The 24,756-nt window shown below is 57.5% G+C and overlaps 1 protein-coding gene across 3 annotated transcripts in view; it reads right to left on the bottom strand.

Annotated features, from left to right (window-relative positions):
- NRXN2 (neurexin 2) overlaps positions 1-24,756 on the bottom strand; it is a 103,791-nt gene that overhangs the window by 6,107 nt on the left and 72,928 nt on the right. For 2 of the 3 annotated variants that reach the window (XM_088832122.1, XM_088832120.1), the window contains 5 exons: positions 22,488-22,669; positions 17,774-17,945; positions 13,612-13,701; positions 9,904-10,229; positions 7,450-7,528 (listed from right to left, as the gene is read on the bottom strand). In XM_088832122.1, the coding sequence (XP_088688248.1) occupies positions 7,450-7,528; positions 9,904-10,229; positions 13,612-13,701; positions 17,774-17,945; positions 22,488-22,669 (849 nt within the window). The remainder of the gene's footprint in view (positions 1-7,449; positions 7,529-9,903; positions 10,230-13,611; positions 13,702-17,773; positions 17,946-22,487; positions 22,670-24,756) is intronic. The other variant, XM_088832121.1, reaches the window with a different exon arrangement.

Here is a 24,756-nt window from a genome sequence, read left to right as displayed (position 1 = left end):
CAAAGAAGCATCTAGAACTGAGGCTGAGAGATGAAGCAATCAGCTGCCTGAGGCTTCATCCGCCAACCCTGAGTGCCCTGTCCAGGACTGTAAGAAGGCCACTAGTCCAGCATTTAATGGAGATTAGAAAAACGGCAGCCGTTCAGTGTGGCCACAGCCCTACAGGCACACGGTTTGGCAGATTGTATCTTTGTGCAAAATTGGAAAAAGGCATCCTGTCTTGCTGGTGGACACAGCCCCGCTCCAGGGTCCAGGACACACGGCTTGGCAAGCAGAGCACTGGCGAGATTTCAGCCCTTACTCACCTGTTCCAGCAGAGAACAATCTGTGCAACTGTGTGCAGTGGCCTGAAGGGTGCCGCCCCTCCCCACCCGAAATCCCCGCACAGCAAGGGCAGACAAGGGCCAAGGTGGAGTCAAGGTCTGAGACGGTGAGGCGCATCCTGTGTGCACACACATGCACCCACCCCTTTGAGGGGTCTGTTTCTGTGCACCTGGGCACGTGTCTCTAAGCATGTGTGTGCATGTGTGTGCAAACATGAACCTTGATGGATCTGGGCACATGAGCCCACATGGCAGCGAGGCCTAGCGGACGTTCGAGCATGTGAGTCTGTGCTCTGTACGTGCTCTGTACGTGGTTTGTACGTGGTGGTCTGAGCTCATGTGTCCCCGTGTGAATGCATGAATGTGTCCCTGAGAAGATGCGAGCCTACCACCGAGGGTCTGAACACACACGGTGTGCCTCTGTGACCACCGCCTTCCCTCGGGCAGTGAGACTACATTTCCCAGCATCCCTTGCAAGTAGGTGTGGCTATAGAAGGGAGCCAGGGGGCAGTGCCAGTACTGGCCCATAAACGCTCCAGGGTGCGAGCTTCTGCACTCTTTCTCCTCCTTCCAGTGACCTTGCCAACCTCGTGTTGAAACGGAGGAGCCACAGGTTGGAGGACCCTGGGTTCCCCGAGCACTCCTGCTAGTCATCCAGGTAGGGCTTTCCCTGAGTGAGAAACTTCCTTTGAAGGACCCACTCAGATTCAGGGGTTATCTGTTACAGAAACACACATTACCTTCACTAGTACAGACACAGCCCCAAGTGGGTGTCACATTAACAAAAACCTGTGGCCCTCAAGTAACAATCCAAGGAGACTGGAGGCTGGAAAGATGCAGGACCACATAACGCAGCCACAGGACAGCTGGCATCTTGGATTAGGACCCGCCCACCCCTGCTGAGGCTGAGGCACTAATTAAAAGTGCTCAGAAAGTCAGGATGGCAGGGCCGGCTCTCACCTCCTGCGTTTAGTAACGTGTTACAAAAAAGAGACAACGTTAGATAAGAACTGGTGGGTTCGCAACAGAGTTGAAGGGACCAGAGAGAGCCCAGAATATGAGGCCTGCAAATGTCAGAAGAGCCGCTGCCCCCCAACCCCAAATCTTAAGAGAGAAGACTGGAGACGGCTTTCAGGGACAGTGGCCCAGTGACACTTCGCCTGAATAACAGGCTTCAGCCTGACTTCTAGGATCAGACTAAGGATGCAGTTCCCCATCCATTGTTCCCAACGCCCTCAAGACAGTCACCGCTGAATTAAGAGAGAAGACAGAGAAACAAGGAAATAAACAGGCTTGAGAATGATGCCTAGGAGAGAAGTCTGAGTTTGGGTCCGTTGACTGTTTGAGCCTCAAAACAACCTTTGGGCCCCCAAATATGGACAGAAAGTGGACTGTCAAGGCTATGGGGCCTCCAAGGAGGATTTTTCGCAACACCCACCCAGAGATGGCCATGAAGGATAAAGGACTGGGAGGGACCTGCCAGAGGGCGGCACCAGGGCTCCAGACAAAGGAGAGGAAATGCCCCCACCACTGAGGGCAGAGCCTCGAGCTGCCTGCTGGCTGGATCTCCCCAATAGAGGAACTACAAGCTTCTGTGTGCCCTCCATCCTGCCCTTCAGACGCAGGGCTTTATGGTGGTAGTAGTCTCTGGTGTTCTGGGTGTGTGGGCAATGAGATCAATTACCCTTTTAGTTAATGGGTATCCAGACCAAAGACTCTGATGCTGGGAAAGGTTGGGGGCGGGAGGAGAAGGGGACGACAGAGAATGAGGTGGCTGGATGGCATCACCGACTCTGTGGACATGAGTTTGAGTGAACTCCGGGAGTTGGTGATGGACAGTGAGGCCTGGCGTGCTGTGATTCATGGGGTCACGGAGAGTTGGACACGACTGAGCGACTGAACTGAAATGAACTGAGACCACATATGGGTACCCAGGAGCTAAGTCTGGACCCTACGGAGAGGGTCCATCTTGCAGACATCCTCCCCTCTGAGGAGACTGTTCTAATCAGGGCATGGGGAGGGGGGCTTTGGGTGTCTCCCCTGGGGAGGGGTGGGTGTGTTCAGTGGGTGGGAGAGAGTGGAATGCATCATTTGTGACCCAAAGCTGAGACTGTGGCAGATAAATGACTAACTGGTCACCAAATCTGTTTTTGCTTCCTCCTGAGAGCACAGCAGGGCCATGCCTCCCAGCCTGCCTGGAAGCTAGGCTGTGCCACAGACGGTGCTCTGAAGGGCAGCATCAGCAGGGCCCACATGCCCCTCTCCCTCCCAGGCCTGGCCCATAAACCCTCCCCTTGTGCCCCTCCCCATTCATCCCCTTCCACCACAACTAGGGAAGTAACAGTGCAGCTTCAAGGTGGACAGAGATCAACTCTGAATCAGCGCTTGGAAAAGAGCTGTTCACCCATCAGGAACAGTGTTTACATGAAGGAGAAGTCAATTTCTATGTCTTAAACCATGGTGTTGAGAGCTTGCTTGTTATAACAACTAGTGTTATCTTAAGACAGGCTAGAATCTGAACACATCTGTGCCTCTGATTCTGAGCTAGATGTGTGGGTCTGAGCAAATGGGTCAATGCCTGTGGAATTAAGCATGTGTACACCTCTGAGGCCCCTGTGTACATGTGTATGCCTCTGAGGCCCCGTGTATGTGTGCACAGGAGAAGAGCCTTGTAAGGGATGCACACATGTGGGCTACGTGCATGAAGCGGCTTCTGAACTAGGGGGTTTATGTGAAGCCGAGTACACATGTATGTGTGGGTCCCTGTGGTCTGTGTGCTTACACGGTGAACAGGGAGGCAGGCATTGTACTGCGTCTGAAGATGTGTGATTAGCCAGAGGGTCCACGGATATGTAGGTGTTCTTCTATGTGTAGCTGTGTGTGTATCTCTGAGTGTATGAGTAAGAGTATAAGCAGCTGTGAGCGCCCACGTGGGTCAGTGTTGACTTGACTCTGTGTGTGTGCACACGTGTGTGTACACCACTGTGGGACTGAGTATGTGTATCCATGCCTTGAAGGGTCTGAGCACATGTGTGTGTCCAAGCTCAGGGGCCCGCAGGTGAGAATGAGCTGAGATGGGCCTTGAGGAGCTCCTCTCCCAGGTGGTGGGGGAGGGATACAGGTCTGTGGGGCTGAAGAAACGTGTGTCTGTGCGTGGACCCCTGAGTCTGTGCGCACACAGCCTGCCTGAGGCTGTACACACACACGTTCAGGGGTCTCATATGAGCACACACTTGGTACACGAAGACATGCCTCTGATGATGTGTGCATCTGAGTGATTGTGAACAGATGTGCAAGTGACAGGTCTGAGCCCGAGTGTGTGCGTGTGTGGAGCTGTGACACTTGTGCACCTCTGTGAGCCTGGGGCAGACATGGACATCCCTGAATCCACATGCCTGTGTGTACACACATGCACCTGCACCTCAGAAAGTTTGCTCATATGGTGTGTGTGCCTACTCAGAACATGCACACACACATCTGTGAACATCCACAAGTCAGAGCTCACACAGAGGAGTCTGTGACCTGAGCACATGTGTGAGCATGTCTGTGACACAGGTGGATTTGTATACGTGTGTGCCTCCATGAGCTGAGTGTGGATGTGGAATTCTGAGAGCCTCAGATTCGCATACAAGTGGGCCTTAGGGTCTGAGCACACAGGCATGTGTCTCATGAATGTCTGAAATATGCAAGTGCTCCTGAGCACGGGCATGTGATTCTGAACATCTGGTCTACCCCTCAGGAGATATGCACATGTGTGCCCCAGTGGGGCTGTGAGGGCATGGATGTGCAGCTCTGAGTGCCCACGGCTGCCTTGGTGGGTTACAGACGTGCTGCATGGCACCCTCATGCAGTTGGGCTCGTGTGTGAGTATGAAAGCTGTGGGTCTGAGCAGACAGACACCTGTGAGCCTGCATCTAGGTGTGGAGCCCTACGTACACACATGCAGGACTGGGGCTCTGAACACATGTGTGTGCTTCTGTGAAACTGTGTACATCTGTGGGGGATTGTCTGTGTGTGCCAGACTTCTGGGGCTCTGAATACAAGCATGTCTCTTTAGATCTAAGCGCATGCATGCCTCTTTTAGCCTGGGCACAAATGGCGTGTGCCCTTTAGGTTTGAACATATGTGGACCTGTGGAAATAGACATGAATGAGCTTGCCAGTAGGTCTATAAATGTGTGTGCTAGGATGTGGGCGTGCCTCTGGTCAGACATGTGTGTGCATGTAGCTGGGTCCCTCTGTGGATCTGAGCCTGTGCATGCACTTCTGTGTGTCTCAAGGGGCGAGATGCCTACAGGCCAGGCCCATAACACAGGGTGTGGGTCAGGCTGGCTAGGACAGCGGGGGTGGTGGGTCACAGTGCCTTCTCTGTAGGACATGACTTCCTAAAGGCACTCCCACTAGAAAGAATCTGAACACTGCGTCCATCAGCACAACGCCCTTCTTCAACTGGGTGGCACCCTCACTAAAGTGACTGTCAGATGATGGGTTCTCCAAGCTGGCTCTGTGGAGGGGCCCAAGTCAATAGAAGGTGAGGAACACATCAGGGATGACCTGAGGCTTCACACCAGAGCCCAGGGAGGAGGATCTGGCAGGTAAGAGAGGTGCAAAGAGCCTGGGGCCAGCCCCCGAGTAGCAGCTATCTCTAGCCAGGCTGCTTCCATCTCTGACACTGACCTTGGAGACCAAGGAAGCCTGGTATCTGCTGAAGAAAAAGCCTCCCTGCACTGGGGGCACAAGAGGGGTTCTGGCCTGAGCCCCTCCCCCTCCAGGTGGGAGGTGTCATGGTCTAGGGACCCTAGAGTCATCTTGGCCCTTGTCTGGCTTCCCATGGAGATAAAAATCCAATTTAAACATTTCAGAGCAGCGTGAATGTGGAGGTGCAAACATGTGCGATGCACATCTCAAGGTGGGTTCCATGGGTTTTTTCTGGACGCTCAGCATGCCCTCTGCCTGCCCGCCCTTTTATTTTTAAAGGCTGGCCCACCAGCCTCTCCCCATCCCCCAGCCTCCGTTCCTCCTCCGCTCTCCACAGTCCCCTCACAGACTTGACCCTTTGATGGAAGGAAGGCAACTGACCTGCCCACTTCAGCTCTGCCTCAATCCCTGGCCCCAACACAGCCTAAAAGCACCCAGCCACCTACACACACACTCAGCATCACAGTCACGCCCCTGATGAGATCCCTGGTGGGGCTGGGAGGCCCGAGCCTCAGTGGACAGTGCATGGCCCCGGGATGGCCCTGTCTGTCACTGTAGGATGGCCACCTGCAGGGCCGGGGGAAAGCAGAGACTTCTCCACTCACCCCAGCAGTTCACATCCCCAAGTGTGCAAACATGTGCGGTGGGGCCAAGCAGTGCCTTTTTCTCGTGACCATACAGCCTTTTGTCCCCAGAGTCCCATCCCGGGGCTCCCATGGGATCTTGCAGCACAGCCCATGCCACAGGCCTTAGCTGGAAGTTCTGTGTCCAGCTACAGGAAACCACTTCAATGACTAGTCTGGGGAAAAGCGGGGTGCGAGGAGGGTGCTATGTCAAAGGTGCCAGAGTCCCAGAGCTTCCCAAAGCAACGGCGGGTGTGAGGGTGCATCCCTGAGCCAAGATCACCAGGGAGACAGGGAGCCCCCCCAAAGAAGAGCTTCCCAAGGTGGAGGGCATCCGTCCAGAAAGCACTGTTCTGGCTATGGGTGTGAAGGCCTTTCCAGCCCAGTAACCAGAGGCTTCCCAAAGTCCCTCAGGGCCCAAGACTGCCAGAACAACCCCCTCACTCTAGCCTACTGAGGGACACAGGGTGGTCAGGCATCAGCCTCTGGGCCTGATGGCCTGCGTCCCAGAAATCCCTCATCCTTGGTCTCTGCCCCAAGGCTCCAGGGTCTTCTGGCTCTGCCCCTTCCATTCCTTCCATTGAATGGCCACATTCAGTCTCCTTCCATGCCCGCTGCAGCCCACCCTCAGCTTGAGTAGCTCTTCTGTGGCTGGCAGACCCCCCAGGCTCTCCCCCAGGCCAGATTCACAGGCTCTTCCCAGGTCACACTACCCACCTCAGCTGAATCCTTCACCCCCTCCCCTGACTCCGACCCTGCAGGCACCTGCCCCAACCTCCAGCTTCCAGTACCAACAGCCCAGCCATCATGCATTGCAAAGTAATGGGGAGAAATCTCTGCAAAACCCAAGCAAGAGATGAGGCTCCCGGGGGCTCATCCAGGCCACTGCCAAGGCCCACGTGCTCCCATAGGGAAATGTGGCCACATTCAGTCTCCTTCCATTCCCGCTGCCAGCCTCACATACAAGAACCTCAGCTCCTCCCAGCTGCCACCCACCTACTTACATGCACCCACTGTGCTGCTCCACACCCAATACTTCTCAGCTGGCACCCAAGGCCCACCCCTGCTTTGCCAATCTGGTCTCTCTCTGTGGGGCTGCACCCTTCTCTCCAGCTAGAAGCATCAAGCAGAGGCCTGGAATGCCTCCTCCAGGAAGCCTTCCCTCCCAGCTCTGCTTTCCTCCCAGAGCAGCTCCCCAGGCCCAATCTCCCTGGGGCACTAATGCCTGACTGGGGCACCTCCCACCTAACTGCCCCAGCTTGGCCAGGGAGCCCCGGGATTGTCTGGCCACCTCCCTGAGACCTGGAGTGAGGAGGGTACAGGAGCCAGCAGAGACCTCCTCTTTTAGTGACCAAGAGAACCCTAGACCTCAAGGACTGATGGGAATTGCAGTTCTGAACCCAAGAGCTGATGGGAATTGTAGTTCCTAGGCCTGCATTCCCCATCCCCATACTCCATCCCCCAACACACCATAAGGACTCATGGGACCTGCCGTTACTCATCTTTCTAGGGTAAATTCTCCCTCTTTCCCTCCTGGCATCCCTTGGCCCTCAGTCTTAGGACCCCAAGCTAAGGACCTCACTACACTACCTCTGAGGGCTGGGGCACCAAAAGGCCAAAAACTGCCTCACCAGGGAGTACTCATGGGGCCTGGTGGCAATGGCAGGAAGGGAGAGGAAGCTATCAGGAAAAGTTAAGGCCTGGCAGAGGCCTCTGGGGGGACTTGGGCTGGGGACAGGGACAGTCGCCCCCCTCCCCTCAGTGTTGCAGTGGGCCCGGGGCAGGGGAGGGGGGAAAGGCACTCACCAGTACTGGGCTCACACTCCTCCAGGTCCTCGTCATCGCTCGGGCACTCGGCCGAGGCCACCAGGAGGTCATCTGTGTTCTGGGGGCGAGAGGAGGGTGGGGGGAAAGAGGAGCATTCCAGGGCGGGCCAGCAGGCCCCACGGCCACCTCCTAAGTTGTGGGACAGGATGGGGGATGGGCCCTGGGCAGAGACACACATCCTGGTCCACACCCCAGCTCTCTCATAGTTTGCTGGGTGACCCAGGGGCCTCCACCTCCCCATGCAAAGCAAGACTGAACGGCCCTGCCCTGCAGCAGCTCCTGCGCTCCTAGGGATCAATGAAACAGCACATGTTGTGCCTTTTTTTCTGGGAAGCTGGGGGGACTCTGGGGGGACTCAAGCCGGACCTGTGACTGCAAGACCAGAGCAAGGGGGTCCAGGGGCAGCAGGAGGTGAGGCACAGGGGCCTCTGGAGGCTGGCATGGGCAGAGCAGGACCTGGGGGGTTTCTCGGTTCCAGCCTCACCACCCCACCATTCTCATCTTTCTTCCAACCCCCTTCCTGGAGCCCAGGAACCAGGCTGCACACAATAATCAGGGCTGTGGTTGCCATGACAATGGGAGTTGACTTTGTCAGCATTTTCTCTCCTCCTGATTGTAAAGACAGAGAATCCCCAAGATGAGAGAGTGTAAGGGGAGGGGGGATACACAGGGGGTGACAGGGAAGAAACCCAAGGAAGGAAACCCAGACTCCAAGCAGGAAGGGGATTAAAGACTTCGGGTGGAGGGAGAAGGCCAGGCCGAAGGCCAAGGCTGCGAGGAGTCTGGGCTGGGTAAGGGGTGAACCGGTCACATCCTGCTTCTTCCCCACCCCCTGATCTCAGGACTCTGCAGCCCTCACCGAAGGGCAAGGTGGGGACTGGAAGACTACTTCTGCTTCTCTGCCAGCCTGCAGGCTCCACCACACAGCTGTGACCCCTAGAGCCCCACCCCTCTCTCCTGCCTAGACGTTCTGCCCATCACCTCACACTAAGCCTGGAGCCCTTCTTGCCGTCAGGTACTGGGCATGGCCAGTGCCCAACCTTGGCTAGAGCCACGCCTTTTTCCCCAGGGCTCCCTGCTCCCTGGGATAAGGCCTGGCATTCAGGTCCCCTCAAATTTTTTGGCTCTAAAGGCGGAAGGGAAGGGGGTTCAGGCTTGACTCTCTTCCCTGGACAAGGTTGTCAGCCAAATCCAGGCCCCTCCTGCACAGACTGGCAGGGATGAGGGGATGGGAGCTCAGAGAGCCCAGCCCTCATTTACAGAAACTGCAGGCTGGTGGTGGAGGTAGGACCTGTCCCCGTGACTGACCCAGCCCCTCCCTCACTCGGGACGACAGAGGTCCCACCAGGCCCAGAGGCCCACAGCCATGGGTGATGAGGAACAGGAGTGGCTTGGGCAGAGGGAGCAGGGTCCCTAAGCAAGGTTCAGTGTGCCAGGTGCAAGCCCCCACCCTCAGGCCACAGCAACAGCTAGAAAACTCAGCTGCACCTGGGCTACCTTGGTGAGTCACATATGCTCAATCAGCTTTGGCCACCAGGAAAGTCAGGCCTCTCCTGTCCCAGCAGAGCCACACTCTCAGATACAGCCCCCTTGGGTGCTCCCCTGGGTGCAAGAGGAGATAAACTCAAACCTGACCCGGGGAGAGCACAGCAGGTGGGGCAGGCCAGGGGGAGGGAGGTAAAACACCAGGGGACTGTCTGCACCTGCCTGGCTCTGACCCCCAGGCACGGAGGACACTGAGGCCTGCTACACGGTGGCGTTTACTCAAGGACACATGGAGAGGGCTTGTGATGGGAGCGGGCCGGCAGTCCCACCACAGGGACACCGGCAATCAGGGAGAGGCTGCTCCGGCATCCACCAGCCTCTGGAGAAGGGCTGCCACTGCCAGATGAGCCGCAGACCCTTCCAGCGCTGTCGCCTCTGTGCACTGCCCAGAGCGGTGCCATCCTGGCTCCCTGTTTCCCCCTTGATGCCCACACAACACCAAGTATGGCCTTCATTACTAGGCAGGTAGCAGGGGTCATTCCATCCTGCGGCCCAATTTGGTCTCTTAGGGGCTTCACCCGTCTCTCCAGGTAGAAGCATCAAGCCGAGGCCTGGAATGCCTCCTCCAGAAAGCCTTCCTTCCCAGCTCTGCTCTCCTCCTATAGCAGCACCTCTCTCATAGGTGGGGGGTGGTCCTCCCTGGTCTAGCTAGGGTACCCAATTTCCCCTCGACTCTGGGAATGGTCCTCCTAGAAAGACTGGTCACTTCCGCATCTATGACATCGCTGGTTCCCAGGGTGACAAGCGCTTCAAGAAAGGAGACCTTGCCAGCTCTGTCGAAACCACCGTCCCCTCAGAACTTCCCGGGCACTGGGGTCGCTAGGCAGACATCAGCCCTAGGCCCACCTGAATCCCCATCCCTCGTCCGCCCGCTGAAGGGGCCCTCACCTGGGTGGTGCTGTCCCTCAGCGTGGGGGAGCGGCCCCGGCGCGTCGTGGTGGTGGCCATGGTGGTGGTGGTCTCCATGATGGTGGTGGCCATGTCGGCCAGCAGGGTGGTGGCCGTGGTCTCCGCGCTGAGGAGCACGGACGGCCCCTCCCCCACCAGGCGCAGGTGGCCCTCGGTCCGCACGTTGGGGTCGCTCTCGGCGGCCAGCGCCAGCACCTTGAGCCCATTGTAGTAGAGGCCGGACACCTGGCCCTGGAAGGGGCGGCCCTGATCCCGGCCCCCGATCTTGATGGCAGCCTGGCTGTTGAAGATGGTCAGCTGGCGGCCTGGGGGGTGGGGAGGGGCAGGGGTGACAGACAGAGAGGGGACGGGCAGTAGGGGGAGACCAGAAAGGGAGAGGAGAAGGGGGTGTCCAAGGCGGGGCACGGGGTGGAGGTGGAAACCAGCAAGTAGGGGTTGGGTGGGGAGGGAGAAACAAGGAAGGGGCGGACACCAAAGGGAAAGTCCTCGTCAGCCACTAGCCAGGTCCAGCCAGCAGGGACCCTGGAGGGGAAGGGGCCCCAGGGCACGTGTGGGCCAGGAAAGGGGGCCCAGCTCCCCCCTCTCCCCGCCATGCTCATGCCTCTGGCCTTCCCATCACCCCTCCTCTCTTACTCTGGGGGCATCATCCCCTTCTTTCCCTTCAGTTGGATCCCCATCTTCCCTCTCTGCTCCCCACCAATTTCCCATACCCCATGTCCAGCCCCAAGCCACGGAGCCCTCAGAAGCAACAGACAGAGGAGACAAAAAGGCAGAAACGGAGGAGGTGACTGCCAGGCCACGTGGTCAGTGCGTGTCAGGGCAGGGATGGAGGTGAGGCCCGGGTGGACAGTGCGTGGGAGGAAGGCCAGCATGCGTGAGCCTAGGAGCAGCCACGTGGACGGCACTCCGTCCTCCCAGCCACCACCAGGCCCTCGGACCTCTGGCCAGGCCCCTCTCCCCTCGAGGCTCAGCCACAGCCTGGGGATCATGCCCTGGAGAGCAGAGTCCTTCCTCCCCGCCAGGGTGTGCAAGCACAGAGATGGAAAATGTTAAAGGGACCTTGCTTCGCTCTCTGACAGCCAAAAAAACCACTCCAGCTCCAACCTCGCTCCTCACTCAGCAGTTACACCTCAGAATTCCCACCTGGGTGGGCTTTGGCTGTTCTGTTTGGTTTTAGTGGATCTGGGGGTCAGTTTAACCCTCTGAGTTTGTTGCTTTGGTTTGGTTTTTAGAAAAGATATTTATTATGTTTAAGTTTAGATTTAACTTTGGTTTTGACGTTGCTTATTTTGTGGGGGGAGGGGGGCAGAGGAAGTACTAGGTTGCCCCCTACTCCCCTGGACCTTCAGCTGCTGGCGCTGGGGGTTTAAGGCCTGGCTTAGCCCTTGTTAGCCTCTGGTTAGTGCCTCGTTAAAGATCTGGTTTAGAGTTAGGTGCCTATAAGCCCTGCCCTGAAACCTGGGCTGAGGACAGTCCAACTTATGAAACCCACACTCTTGCTGGAAACATGGGTTCCCCAGAACACCCAGACCTCTGGGGCCCCCAGCCATCTGTCTGGCCTCTGGCCAATGATTGGCCACAGGTGTGTCTGCTCAGGCCCTCTGCTCAGCCTCTCCTCCTCCAGCCCTCCCTCTGCCCAGCACCTCCCTCAGCCCTGGAGCAGGGTCATCATCGTCCAGAGGGCACAGCCAGAGCCCACAGTAGCTGAGAACTAGTGAGTGGCAGCTAGATATGGGACCCAGAGAGGCCTTGAGGATCACTGTGTCCAGTTCACACCCGCACGTGAGAATTAGGAGAAAAACAAAGGGGAGAAGGTTCACAGTGGTCAAACGAGTTTGGAAAACAAACATTTCATAATTAAACAAGGGGTTTCTCTCTAGCAGGGCTTCTCAGAGACTTTATTAAATGCACGTTCATATGCCTCTCCAAGAGGAAGAAACAGGATTCCGATTTCTCAAGCTCATTTTACCACAAATCTCTCTATTTCTTCTTGTTTTTTTTAAACCACAAATCTCTTTATCGTGAAGCATCTCATGGGACTTATGCTTCACAGGATACATTTTGGAACTGGAAAAATAGATTCACTCAATAAATATTTATTGAGAACCTACCACATGCTAGGTGCTGACGGTAAAGTAATCTCTCCAAGAATGCCCAGCTTTGGTTCTCCAGTACTTTCCTGCTCCTCGTTTCATCTCATCCTCACAGCACCCCGTGTGAGGCAGGCTGAGTGGGGATCACTGTCCCTGTCTCCCCAAGGAGGGAGCTGATGCCTTGACCAAGGCCATGCCACACTCTGGGATACTACAGAACGTGGCCCAATCCTGCACTTTCTAGAAGAGGAACCAGAGGCCTAAAGAGAAGGTGCAACCCTGCAGGAGCAAAGCAGGACTGGGATTCCAAACCACCGGCAGGAATTCTTCCTTCAAACGGATCACAAGTCCCACCCCCCAGGCCCCTCTCCCTGGCCTGTCAGCTCTCCCTACCCTTGGGGTCACAAGTTGTCCAGGCCTCAGCCCAAGCTGCTCCCTTGGCCTCTCTGATTCCGGGAGAGGGAGGTGGGTAATGGGGAGGAAGCTACATAGGTGAGCCAACTAGGCCCCTGGGGCCCCACCCACCATGAACTCCTCAAAGGGTTAAAGTTCACCCCGCTGGAGAGAGCAGCCCAGTGTGGCTGGGGGCTGTAGGTTTTAGCGATGTCTGTTACAGTCCCTTTAACTTTTTGTCCTGCTACGTATTTATCACATCTGGTTATCAGCATGTTTAGTCCCCACTGGCCGTGTGGGGGGCTGGAAGTGACATTGGGGGTTTTAGTTGGGGCAGGCCCCAATGGACATTTAAAAGCACAGTTATCAGCTGGTTAGGTGGAGGTTTAACAGTGCTACTTCCCCCCTAGAGTTTAGCCTTAGAGGTACAGAGCTCGCCCCCTCTCCAAAGGGAATGGGATGGCTTTGCCCTTGGCCCCAACTTCCCTTGGTGACAAGTAGCCTTCTCCCTCCTCCCTCACACCCAGCAGTGCCTCTTAGCCAGCTGTTCTGTCTTCCTCATCAGCTCAGTGGGCACAGAAATCCTCCTGGGATGCAACCTCTCCCTCACCTCTTAGTCTCCCCCTAGCCTCCACTGCGTCTGAGACCTTCCAGACCCAGGTGGGCCCCTTCCAGAGACAGCGGCCTCACAGACACTTTTGATCTTTCCAGTAGGATCTGAAGCCCCCCCACTCCTCCCTTTTCTCCTCAGATGAGCCCTGTGAGGTCTTCCTATCCCTCCTTGGGATCCTAGGACCACCACCCTCTGCTTCCCAAAGTCGTCTGCTGCCCAGCATGCTGTGGTCCTCAGCTGGCCCTCGACTAAATCTCTGAGCCAACAGGGCAGCCCCCTCCCCACCTACACTTCACCCTGCCTTCCTGGAGGGGTTCAGCATCTCCTCAATGACCCTAGTCCCATCACGGGTTTAGGAAGAGACAGAGCTCTCCCACTTCAAGGAAAACCCCACCCCTGCCCCAACCACCCCTCTCGAAGCCACAGACCCTTGATCCCAGAGAGGAAGGGAGCACCCTGGCCGGACAATCGTCCTTTCACTAGGGGGTGGGTGATGGGGAAGGCTCGGATGGGGAAAGAGAGAGCTCTGCACCTTTAAGATAGTGTTTTTAAAGTTAATTAATTAATTAATTAATTCTGGTTAATTACCTTTGTCGAGCAGCCACTCATCAACTACTCGACCAAGCCGGTAGGGGATTCTCTGTCTAGCAATCGCCAGGCGCTCGTTATCAAAGTTTCCTTGGAAAAGTTTAGAAAGACAGTAGGTTTCTCAGGCGGCGAAGTCCAAAGGAGTTAGAAAAGTAATTATGCATTTCTCAGGAGACTCAGAGTAAGCGGCCACATCCCACGGAGAGAGGGCAGGTCCACCCAAGGCGGGAGAAGAAACGCCGGTCCCTCGTCCTCCCTCCAGTCCCCCACCCTAGGCTCCCAGGCAGAGCCAGCCCCATCCCGGGGGCAGGAGCCACCCGAAGAAAAAGAGGGGACAAGGAAGAAAAGGAAAGGGGAATGGAAGAAGAGGCAGCTGGAAGGTCAAAGGTCAGAGGTTAAACAGGTTTATCTGTCTGCCCGCTTCCTTCCCCATCCCAGAGTCAGGTAGAGGGGCAGGGAGGGGTATTTAGCAGGTTTAAGTTAGGGGTGGAAGGCCTTAGCGACCCAGCTGGTTACTGCATTTAGAGGGCGGTTTAGAAGTGGGAGGGATGGGTTAAGCGGGGGTTTATGCGGCATTTAGGGGGTGCTCCAGCACACGCATTTAACAGTGAGATTTAAAACTCTTCTCAAAGTCCCCTCGGTTCCCTATACATTCTGTGATCAACTCCCAGCTTCCCCTCACCTCCCACCCCACCCCACACCCCACCCCACCACTGGTTTCCACCTGCACTTCCCCCACCAAGCCCCCACCGCTCTCACTGAAGACACTTCCGGGCTTCTCACCCTGGTCACAGTGCTGAGTGTGGCAGCTAGAAGTCCCCAACTGCCCCACCCAACCCTTGCATCTCGCCTCCTCTGTCACCCTGGCCCACTCCCGGCTCCCTGCAGGCACTCATGGCCCTCCTCCACCTGGGGGCACCTGGCTCTCATCCCCCTCTCTCTCATTTTCACTCCAAGAACCCTTGGACTCCTCTCCGCTCAGGTCCCCATTCCGTCCCAGCCCTGGGGACCCATCCCAGCCCCAACCTGAGCCTTCCTCCTCTCAATCCTGGCTGCCCATCCATACACATCTGTTCTCTCTGCTCACAGGGAGGAAGGAGGATGTGTGTGTGTGTCTGTCTGTCTGTGTCTGTGTGTCCTGTGAGCTCTCCCCCAAGAATGTGGGTGACCCCAAACTGTAGCTGTGGAAATGGAAGTTATTTCCTTTGGGCACCTCGCCACTCTACCCATTGAAACCACTGACATGATCTTCAGTAACATGTGCTCTGGGACGTTTTCCTTCTCAGGTCTCACTGTACAACCATGCTACCTGCCCAGCGAGACCTGGGCCTGGGCGTGCCTGTGTTCACCTCCCATGAACCTCCCATGGTGTGTTCACTCCAGCAAGGGTGGGGCCTCCTTGGATGCTTACGAGGCAGTGAGACCTTGCCCTCCTGAAGATTCCACAGACTCTGAATCCACAGAGTCGGGTCACTTGTGTTTTAGACAAAAATGGATCATCCACTCGTTGAGTCACTCAACAAACATCTCCTGAGTGTCTTCTCTATTCCTGGTACTGGGTACTGGAGATGCAAAGACAAAGGTCCAGTCCTTGCCCAGGGGAAGCCCCCACCGAGCTGCAGCTGGCAAGTGACCAGCAGTGTCCTGTGTTCTGTTAGAGGCAGCACAGCACTGGGGCTGGGGCTGGGAGGGACCCCAGAAGAGTCTGGAGGAAGAGAGTAGCAGCCAGACCGGAGATAGGCAGGGGAGGGGAGGGAGAGGGAGCACTCGAGCAGAGGCAGGAGGGCAGGAGGCATCCAGGCACCCACTCCTACCGGAGAGCTGTGTGTGTGTGTCTGCGTCTGTGTGGTCATGCATTTGCGCATGTGCGGGTCCTGAGAGGGAGGGAAGAATGTGTGTCTGCCTCACTGGCACACACACCAGTTCTAACAAGAGTCCCATCCACACGGCACCTCTGCCACGCCATGGCATTCCAGCACTTTACTTAGGTCATCTCACAGAACTCTCACAGCATGGCTACGATGCAGATACTATCCCCAACTTTCAGAGGTAGAAACTGAGATGCAGAGGCACCAGATGACTTGTCCAAGGTCACCCAGCTTGTCAGTAGCAGATGCAGGAAGAAAAGCCAGGTCCTGCTGACCCGGGGTCCCTGGGTTGCGTGTCTGTGTTCCCTAAGATTCTGGGCCACGCACAGTCTACTTTGGCCTGCTGGTGTTGCTCAGGGTGGCACTTGCTTTCGTATGTGAGCTGCCCTCACAGGACACCAGACCCTCAGGTTACTCTGATTGGCAGTCAAGGAGGCACCCCACAGTCTCTCCAACCCCAGCCAGGGATCCCAAGCAGAGGAGGGCAAGTGTGACTCTTCTAATCTTGCATCTGCGCTGCTGGGATCCAAGGGGAGGAGCTCTGGCTTGATGTAAAGCTTCATGCTCCCAGAGTTCAGCCCTGTCCAGTGCAGGCTGGTGTCTTCACTGCTGCAAAGGTTGCCCTGGTGTGTGTGTCTAAGAAAGAGCGAAATCTGAGGCCCATAGCCTGGCCTGTCGGTGTCGGCGTGTCTGTGGCACTTCGAATGGGGACGTTTGTGTGCCTGAGTTGCCCCACACATGCCCAGGCCTTGGTGTAAGCTGGCATCCTTCTGTAGGGCTTTTTCCCCCTGTGTCTGTCTGATCATGTGAATGTTTGCTAGTGTCTGTGTGCCTGGGGCTGGCCTCCGTGTGTGTCAGTCTCTGTGTTTATTAGGGGCTTTGGGGCTCTGTCTTCAGGGGCTGCCTGCGAGTGTCTGGGTACAAGCCCACGTGTCGGTGAGCCATACGCCCACAAGAACCTTTTCACCCCAGAATAAGGGGCCTGGGTGGGTCTGCACACTTGCACCTCTCATGTCTCCCCCCAACGCCCCCCGCCAGCACGGCGGCTTCTCCGGGCATCACTGTGGCCAAGGAGAGCAGCTGAGCCTGCAGGCGCTCTCCCTGCTCCTCAGTCGCCCCCGCGCATGCGACTCTGCAGTGTCCCTCAGCCTGTATCTCCGTGGCCCGGTGTGTCTGCGGGCCTCCTGCAGTACCTCCACTTCCCCACCCTGTCGTCTCCCTCCCCAGGCTCTGGACATCTCTTCTCTTGCTGGCTGCATCTGCGAGACAGCGGCTCCATATATCTCCCTGCATCACTCCGGGCGCTGCCTCCGTTTCTGCTTCTGTCTCAGTGACTATTCCCGTATCTTTCCATCGCTCCTCCCTTGTTTCCTCTCACTCTGAGGCTCTTTCTCTGCCTCCCTCAGATTCTCACAGAGTCTCTGCCTCCTCACGTCTTTCAGGCCCTCATTCCTGTCCTTGCCCTGTGCGCCTCAGATCTTGGTGGGTCCTCGGTCACCACAGCTGTCACACTGTTGAATCGAGTCTGATTGCATCCCTGCGCTTCCCCACTCCCATGACTGTGAGCTCCCTGCAAGCGGGGGCTGTGCCCTGTGTCCTCGGGGCTTAGCACAGGGCCTAAGACCAGTAGACTGTTGATGAAGCCTTGTTGAAGGCACTTGACCTATTTTTTGCTCTTGTTGTCACTTGTCGCTCTCTCCCTTTCACAATGTCCCTTACTCTTTGAGACACTGGGGTTCCTTTTCTCCAGGTCTCCATGGTTACTTCTCTTTATCTAGTTCACCTAGTATGAACCTTCAACTTGCTCTTTGTAAAGACCTTGGTTCTTGCCTTGGTTCTATCCTTGGGAACAGCCCTGTTTCCTTGCCAAGATCCGTTTTGGGTTACTTCTGAATCTTCTCTGTTTGGTTTCTGCATCTGCCGCCCCATTTCCACCTGTCCCTCTTTTCTCAGCTCATCCTTCCCTCAGTTACGTCAGACTCTCCTTACCTCTACCTGCCTTCGCTTCTCTCCTCCCCCACCCCCAAACGGGACCCTGCCCCTGCATCCTTCCTTGCTCAGCTGTTTCTACCCACTTCGAGCTGACCTCCCACAGTCCGGCCCCTACCCTTCAAATCCCAGTTTCTCCTTTTAGCCCCGCCCCACCTTGGTCCCGCCCCTACAAGCCACACCTTTCCGCAGCGGGAAGCCTCGCCACTTAGCCCCGCCCCTGGTGCAGGCAGCGCTCCTATCGGAGGCAGCCCTGGCCGCCCTGCCCCACCCCTCCCGCCACACCTCTGCGCCCCACCGCCTACCTGCCGGGTACCGCTCGTTGACCGGCCAGCTGTCCACCTGCAAGGTGGCGTTGCCGCCACTTCGAGTGAAGCGCACCACGTGGTATTTGCCGTCGCTCACGATGGCGTTGGGCTCGTCTATGGTAATGTCGTCCGTGCCCACGTTAAAGATCACTCCGACGGTGCCCTGGTCCTGGGGACAGGGAGGCAGAGATCAGGGGTTGGGAGGGAACAACCATTCACTCCTGCTAGAACTCCTCCTGTGACCACCACCGGTCCAGCTCTGCTGCATTTAACAGCTTTACAACACACCTTTCCCAGCCATGTCTTTACTGGACCCTTTTACCTGCCCAAGGAGGTTGGCTTGCCCCCTCCCCCATATGCGAGTGAGGGAGCAACTGAGGTTCAGAAAGGTTGGAGAAGCCACTGTGGCGTGCAGAACATGGACCTGGAGCACTTCAACTGACCACACTTGCCTCCTGCTTTTAGGTTCAGTCAAAATGTTCACAAATGTTTACGGGGCACCTACGCCATGCAAGGGTCACTGGGCCTGCAGGCCCCAGACAGGGATGATCAAGAGCAAGCCAGGACCAGTGGGAACACCGAGGGTAGAGGCCTCCCTAAGGCACGACCAACAGGCCTGGTGCCTCAGGAGGGTCTGGCCTCCCCCAGTACACACACCTCCAAGCTCCAGCCTCCCCTCCCCTGAATGCTCAGCACTGGGCAAGTCCCTGGGGGCTTTGTCTCCAGGGCATCAGCAGGCATCAGCCCACGTAGGTCAAGCCTGAGTGTGGGGGCAGCCCCTCTACAGTCAAGGGGGAAGAGGTAGGGGATCTGGACTGCGTGTTTTGGAGGGTGTTGGGTATAGGAAGAGATCCAGGAGACAAACCATGTTGGGGTTATTAAGGAAAGGTGAGATGGAGGTGTGAGGGCAGAGGATGCTGCAGGCAGGTGGGAACGGACAGGGAGAGGAAAGACAGGGACTGAGCCTGGAGAAGGGGAGCAGAGAGTCGGTCTGAGCAACTCGCCCAGCCCCAGGCCTCAGAGAGGGCCTCGTGGGAAACCCGCACAGGCTGCCCAGGAGCCAGTCCAGGAAGAGTCCTGTCCATGGTGCCAGAGCCTCACTGAAGCCCTCAATGGTGCCAGGCCCTCTGTGGGTACTGTACACACGTGCTTTCTTCACCCCCAAGGCAACCCTCAGGAATGTACAGCATCCATGTTCCACTGAGGAGGAAACTGAGACCCCAGGAAGGTAAACAATATCCCCAAATTCCATGGCTCACAAGAAAGGAACCCCAGGTTTGAACCCCAGTTGGCCTGACACCAAAGCCAGTGCCCTCTCCTGCTTCGCCCCACCAGTCTGAGGAGACAGCAACTCAGAGTGCTGGAGCTGGGGGTGATCTGAGAGGCTACTGAGACCAACCTTCCTTCAAGACCAAAGACATCTAAAGAAGCCAGCGCAAGGCCCTCTGGGCCCTAAGCCTGAGCTCCTATTCCACTCCCCTGTGCTTCCTAGAAGTACCCCAAGTTCAGCCTCCTGAGTTCCCACACCCTCCTCCACATGGGACAGACACTCGCACAGATTCCCTCACAGTCAGGGGGACCCAGATCATCCCAGAACACGCTACACTCCTGGAGTCTTCCTGACAGACTGTTCCAGTCCAGCCTGGGCATGAGAAGCCATTCAGTGGCCACCTCCTGCATCCAACAGGGTCAAGAGGCTCGGCGGCGCTGAAAGAGGGGCAAGGTGGCTCAGACGAGGCAGGCATGGGGTCTGCAGGGAGAGTTAGGGAGCAGGGTGTCACCTGTGGTCCACTTGAAGACCCAGGCCCTTTCCTTTCCCCAGTGTGGGTCCATTTCTCCCCCTCCTAGAACCTGGGAAAGACACACACACACACAGAGCCATACACACAGGCAGCACCTCTTCAGAGATGCAGCAAAGCAGGGAAACTGAGGCTGAGCTTGCCTAACAGAGTACTAGCAAGCTGCACCCACCCACCACCCGCAGACTGACGACACCCAGGGAGAAGGGGTAATGGTCTGCTCCTCACACGAGGGGAACAGACCTCAGTACTACTGTGAGTAATCCAATAGTGCCAGCCCCTTGGGTGCCTCTGAGGGTTTCTCCCCACGAGGCCCAGCCGAGTGATGACGGCAGTCAACAAGTGGAAGCAGTCTGAGAGCAGGGCAGACAGAGGCCATCCAGGGCGGCTGGAAGGCAGGACAACCCCGTTTCCTAAGAGGCAGCCGAGCCCAGAGCCATGCACTCCAGGGGGGAGAGGCAGCTCCCAGAGCTGCTCCCAACGTGAAGTCAGTTGTCACTTCTGTTAAAGTCATTAATTCCTAATTCCCCAATTACCTCATTAGGCGGCGGCGGGAAGAACGAGGCCGCTCCTACAGCAAATAATTATGGGAGTCAAAATTAATTTGGCAAAGTGGAGCGACGCTTTATTAGAAACGTCAAATTGCTTTTCTCTTATTTTGCTGCCGCCTCCCCACTCTCTGAGAGCTGCTAATGACGCTGCGGTGGGAGCTGATGTGTCACCAGGGGAGGAGGGGGTTTGGGGGCCGCCGCCCCAGGGGGTTTGAGCCTGTCGAGTGCCTGGTTCACCCCGCACGTGGCTCCCATACTTCCTCCAGAGCCCCCCACCCTTTCCAGGCTCCCCATGCCAAGGCCAGCCCCACCCCGCCCTGCCCCGCCCTCTACAGCACCAGGCCTCTGTAACCCAGCAGAAGCTGGGTATGTGCTTCACCACAGCACCCTGCGAAGGCGGTGGGTAACTGCTGAGAGGGGGAAAAGGAGACTCCTCCCCGCTCCCTGTCCCCTTGCCCCTTCTCCTCAGCGCTGGGGGACCCTGTCCCCTAAACCCACAGGCACAGAGACAGAAGTCAAAGAGGCAGACACAGACCACCTGTAGAGCAACTCATCCGGGGGGACACTCACAGGCAATAGGGCTACTACCGGACACGGTGCTTCCCAGGGGCTGGGCAATGTCCTGAGAGCTTTATGTGCATCATCTCGAACCTCCCCAGCGGCTCCCTGGCTTCTGCCCATACCACTACGCAGAGGAGGACACTGAGGCACGGGAGATGAGGGGACCACACGAAGACAGGGCAAGGACGTGGCGGAGCGGGGACTCAAACCCAAACATCTGCTCCGAACAGCACGCAGCCTCACATGACTGTGATGAGAGAGAAGCCGCCCTCACTCACAGCGAAGGACCCAGAAGCACAGTCACACCTGCCACGCAGGGTCAGGAGACTGAACTGGCAGCAAACACCACACGGTCAAGGAATACAAATGTAGAGCGACACGCCCCATCAGAGGCCACGCGACTGTCCCCCACGGTCCCCCCGAACACTCCTGGCACGATCAACATGCACCAGCCCCACGCTGTCACACTCAGTCATCGCACCATCGCACTGCCTCTCACGCGGGCGGAGACGCCTGCTCAGGGAGCTTCCAGCCTTCTCCGCCACACCTCCCTCTGTACCCCTTTCCTGCTCCCTGCGCCGCCTGGCCACCCCCGCCCAGTGCCCATCAGTTGCCACTTCTCCTCCGGCTCCACTCTGCCCACAGGGCATCTCCCCTCAGGCCACATTCCTTCATTCCTTCCAGTCAGTGTCATCAGTGTTGGGGAGGGTATACAGCCCGGGGAGCCTAAAAAGCTGTCCTTTTAGGAAGGGCCGGAGCCCAGAGAAGCCTCTCCCCTTGCCCTCTCGCTCCCCTGAAGTTCAGGGTCCCCCACGAAGATCTCTCCAGCACACAGAGCCTGACCAGCCTGTTCAGCCCTCCCAGCTCAGGGTCCCGGCCAGGGTCAGGGCATGGGATGTGGGCGGGGAAGGGAGGTGGCTGTAAGGGGCTGCACAGGTGGAAATGGAGGCAGGTCAGAGGCCCAGGGGTTAAGACAGGGGAGAGGCAGGGGAGAGGCTTAGAGCAGAAATGGAGCAGAGCCACCTAGAGCTTGTAGGGAAGGGTGTGGGGCAGGACCAGAGATGGGGAGGAAATGGGGCAGCTTCAAGACTAGAGTTAGGATGGAAACTGTGAGGAGAGGCGGCCTAGGGGGAGGCAGTGGGAGGGAGCAGAGGGCAAGGAGGGGAGCTGCACAGAGAAAAGCAGAAAAGCGGGGCTGGGAGGTCAAGGTGGAGTTGTGGAGTTTGCAGGGAGGAATGTGCAGGGCTGTGACCAGAAAGGCTGGAGCTATGGCCATGAGGCCGGGCAAGGTGGCTGCTGCGAGGGCAAAGGTCATGGTAACAATATTCAAGGGCAGGGCAGAGGTGGGCCAGGATCAAAAGGCAAGGTGAAGAAGCAAGGGTGGACTGTCCCAGGATGGGGAGGCCAAAGGAGGAGAAGGACAAAATACGGGACACAGTGGGTGGCTGAGTTGGTGTCGGAGAGAGTGGGCAGCAGCCCAGGGCAGTCATGAGGTGAAGGCATCCCCGAAGGCTACAGGAGAATGGCCTGGAAGCCTGGAGGGGGGCCCTGACTACATTTAGGAATGTCAGAGACTCAGACGGTCTCAGAGCTCGGAGCTGGGGAACCTCAGTGAATAACTGGCAGGAGAGGGGGTCCCAGGAGCAGAACTGCCAGAAGGAAACCCCAGGGGTCAGGAAACAGAGATTCTGGGGGCTCCACAGAAGGGAAAGATTTAAGGTGCTGGTTCCATGGCAGGAGGGACCGAGTGGACCTGGGGTAGGAAGGCTGGGGGGTCGGGGTGGTGGCCCCGCTTCTTACTATGTGCAGCTGCAGGTAGTCGCCGAGGCCCGAGGCACTGTCGACCCGCACCAGCACAGCGCTCCGCTGGTGCGTGCTGAAGCCCACGGCCAGGCGGTCCATCCTCGTGCTCGGCCGGTCATTGGGGGGCCATGTGTAGGTGATGAGCGCTCCCCCCTTCCCAAAGATGTATGTGGTTCCGGCTGCAGAGAGAAGGAAAGGGAGAGGGAGATAAGACGTCAGGAGGGCGCGGTCAGCAGGTCCTTGGGGCTGTGGCCAGCACCCTGAGACAACAGGTTTAGGGCACAGGGCTTCAGGTGTGAGACCCACAGCGGCCACCAGGCCCTGCTGTCCTAGGGAACAGTTGGCGGGCGGGTACCCGGCTGGGAGCCTGTGTGTACAAAGACAGATGTAGCTGCTCATCAAGAATTCCAGTTTTAATTACAGCAAAGCAGAGAGGTAGTAGAGAGACTGACACAGAGAGAGAGGGCCTGGGGAGACACTGCGAGGGGACAGAGACGGCCTCCAGGGGCGGGTAGGAGCCAGAGGGGCCCCGCTAGACCGCTCCCAGTCCCGGCTCAGCTGACAGGTGTGAGGTGTGTGCTTCTGCAGGCTGAGCTGAGCGGGCACCAAGGCAAAAGGAGCCCCAGGCAATGGCGGGAGGAGAAGCAGGGGCTGTGTTCGGCTCTGACTCATATACCCGCAGGCTGGCGCCCCTCCAACACCTGCCCCCCAGCCCCTCCCAAGCCCCTGCAAAGCCTGGTCCCAGTTTGCCTGGACTCCCTGCTTCCACTTCCAACTAGGGGGCTGCCTGGGTGCCAAAACAAGGGGTCCTGGAACTCTGCCCAGAAAAGAAGAGACAGACAAGGGGGTGGGGCGGGGGGAGAGATTGACAGCCAGAGGAGGAAGGAGGCAGAGAGACAGATGGACAGAGAGGGACAGAGAGGGGTGTAGGTGAGAGAAAGCAGGAGGGTGGGAGCTAGAGATGGTGAAGGGAACCCTCTCCCACCCCTCCCCCACCCCACCCTCTCTCCCCCTCTGTCTCCTCTTTGCCATCCGGCTGCCGGGGGCGGGGTGTGAGGTCCCTAACGATCTCAGCCCCAAAATAAACCCCATTAGTCGCCACGTTCCCTCCTGCGGCTGCCTGGGCTCCCTGGGGGTGGGGGGGGTGGGGGCAGACTGATGGCCGAGGTGGGGGTGGAGGCCGGTCACCCAGTTGCTGAGAAGGGAGCTCTGTCTGGGAGGCCTAGAGGACTAGAGCTCTGCGGCCTTCAGAGAAGGGAAGACAGCAATCTTGTATTCTTTAGAACATAAATGGAGCAGATGAGATTCATAAAATGCTTAATTAAATAATTAGCCACTAACGACTCCTCTCAAAGCACTTCTTGGGGGAGAGGGGTTCAGGGGAGGACTTATCCAGAAAGAAAAGAGAAGCAGATGGGCCTGAGGGGAAAAGCCTGGAGTAGACTGGGAGAAAAGTGTGGCTGTGGGGTGGGAGAGCCCTGGATGGGGTAGAAAGTCCCAGGTCAGGGAGGGTCTGGGGTATTTCCGGAGCAAACCTGCTCTGCCAAGATGGCAGCCCAGTGAATAACACTAAGGTGGCCCCTCTCACACACCTTGGGGTCTCTTACCTCAAGGACTAGGAGCCCTGTTTGGGCAATATGGGACCAGGGGTCTCTATCCTAGGAAGCTCCTAGGCCTTCAAAAGGAGAGGGGACCTCTGAGTGCTTTGGAGGGAGGCACCTTCGGCAGGCCCAGGAGAAGCCAAGGAGACAAGGGAAGGCTGTGTGTGGTCTGGGTCCCAGAGAGGCAGTGAGGCCAGCAGGGGGCCGGGGGCAGGGGGAGCAGGAGCTGTCACCCTGAGCACTTGTCATCAGTGCCCTCCATCTCCCCCAGGCAGGGCCAGAGGGGAAAGATGACCCCTGGGGGCAAGGCCGGGGTGGGGGGAAAGGAACCAACTGGGTGTCAGTTAACTGACACCTGCCACACCACAGTTGCAGGAAAGCCCCCCCAGCAGACAGAGGGAACTAGGCCCTGCCCCCTCCCAACTCAGGTATCCTTCCTCCCTGAGGGCCTCCCTGGTGAGATCTGAAATCTCAAGATGGGGCCCCAAGATCAGGGCGGAGAATGGGATCAGGGCATGAGCCTCACCCCTGCCCTCTGGCAGTCACTGCCTGGACTGGGCAGGGCGTGAGGGCTAGGAGCAGGGTAGGCCTCAGCCGGCAACCTTCTCTCCACTCCCAACACTGCAGCACTCTGGAAAATCGGCTGTTTCCATGGTAACCATAAT

This window comes from Moschus berezovskii, chromosome 25, assembly GCF_049115385.1.
Source record: "Moschus berezovskii isolate FMDL1 chromosome 25, NW_MosBer_1.0, whole genome shotgun sequence".
Classification (NCBI taxonomy): Eukaryota; Metazoa; Chordata; class Mammalia; order Artiodactyla; family Moschidae; genus Moschus; species Moschus berezovskii.
The sequence above is the reverse complement of the archived record's forward strand: the minus strand, read 5'-3'. Positions and strand labels throughout refer to the sequence as shown.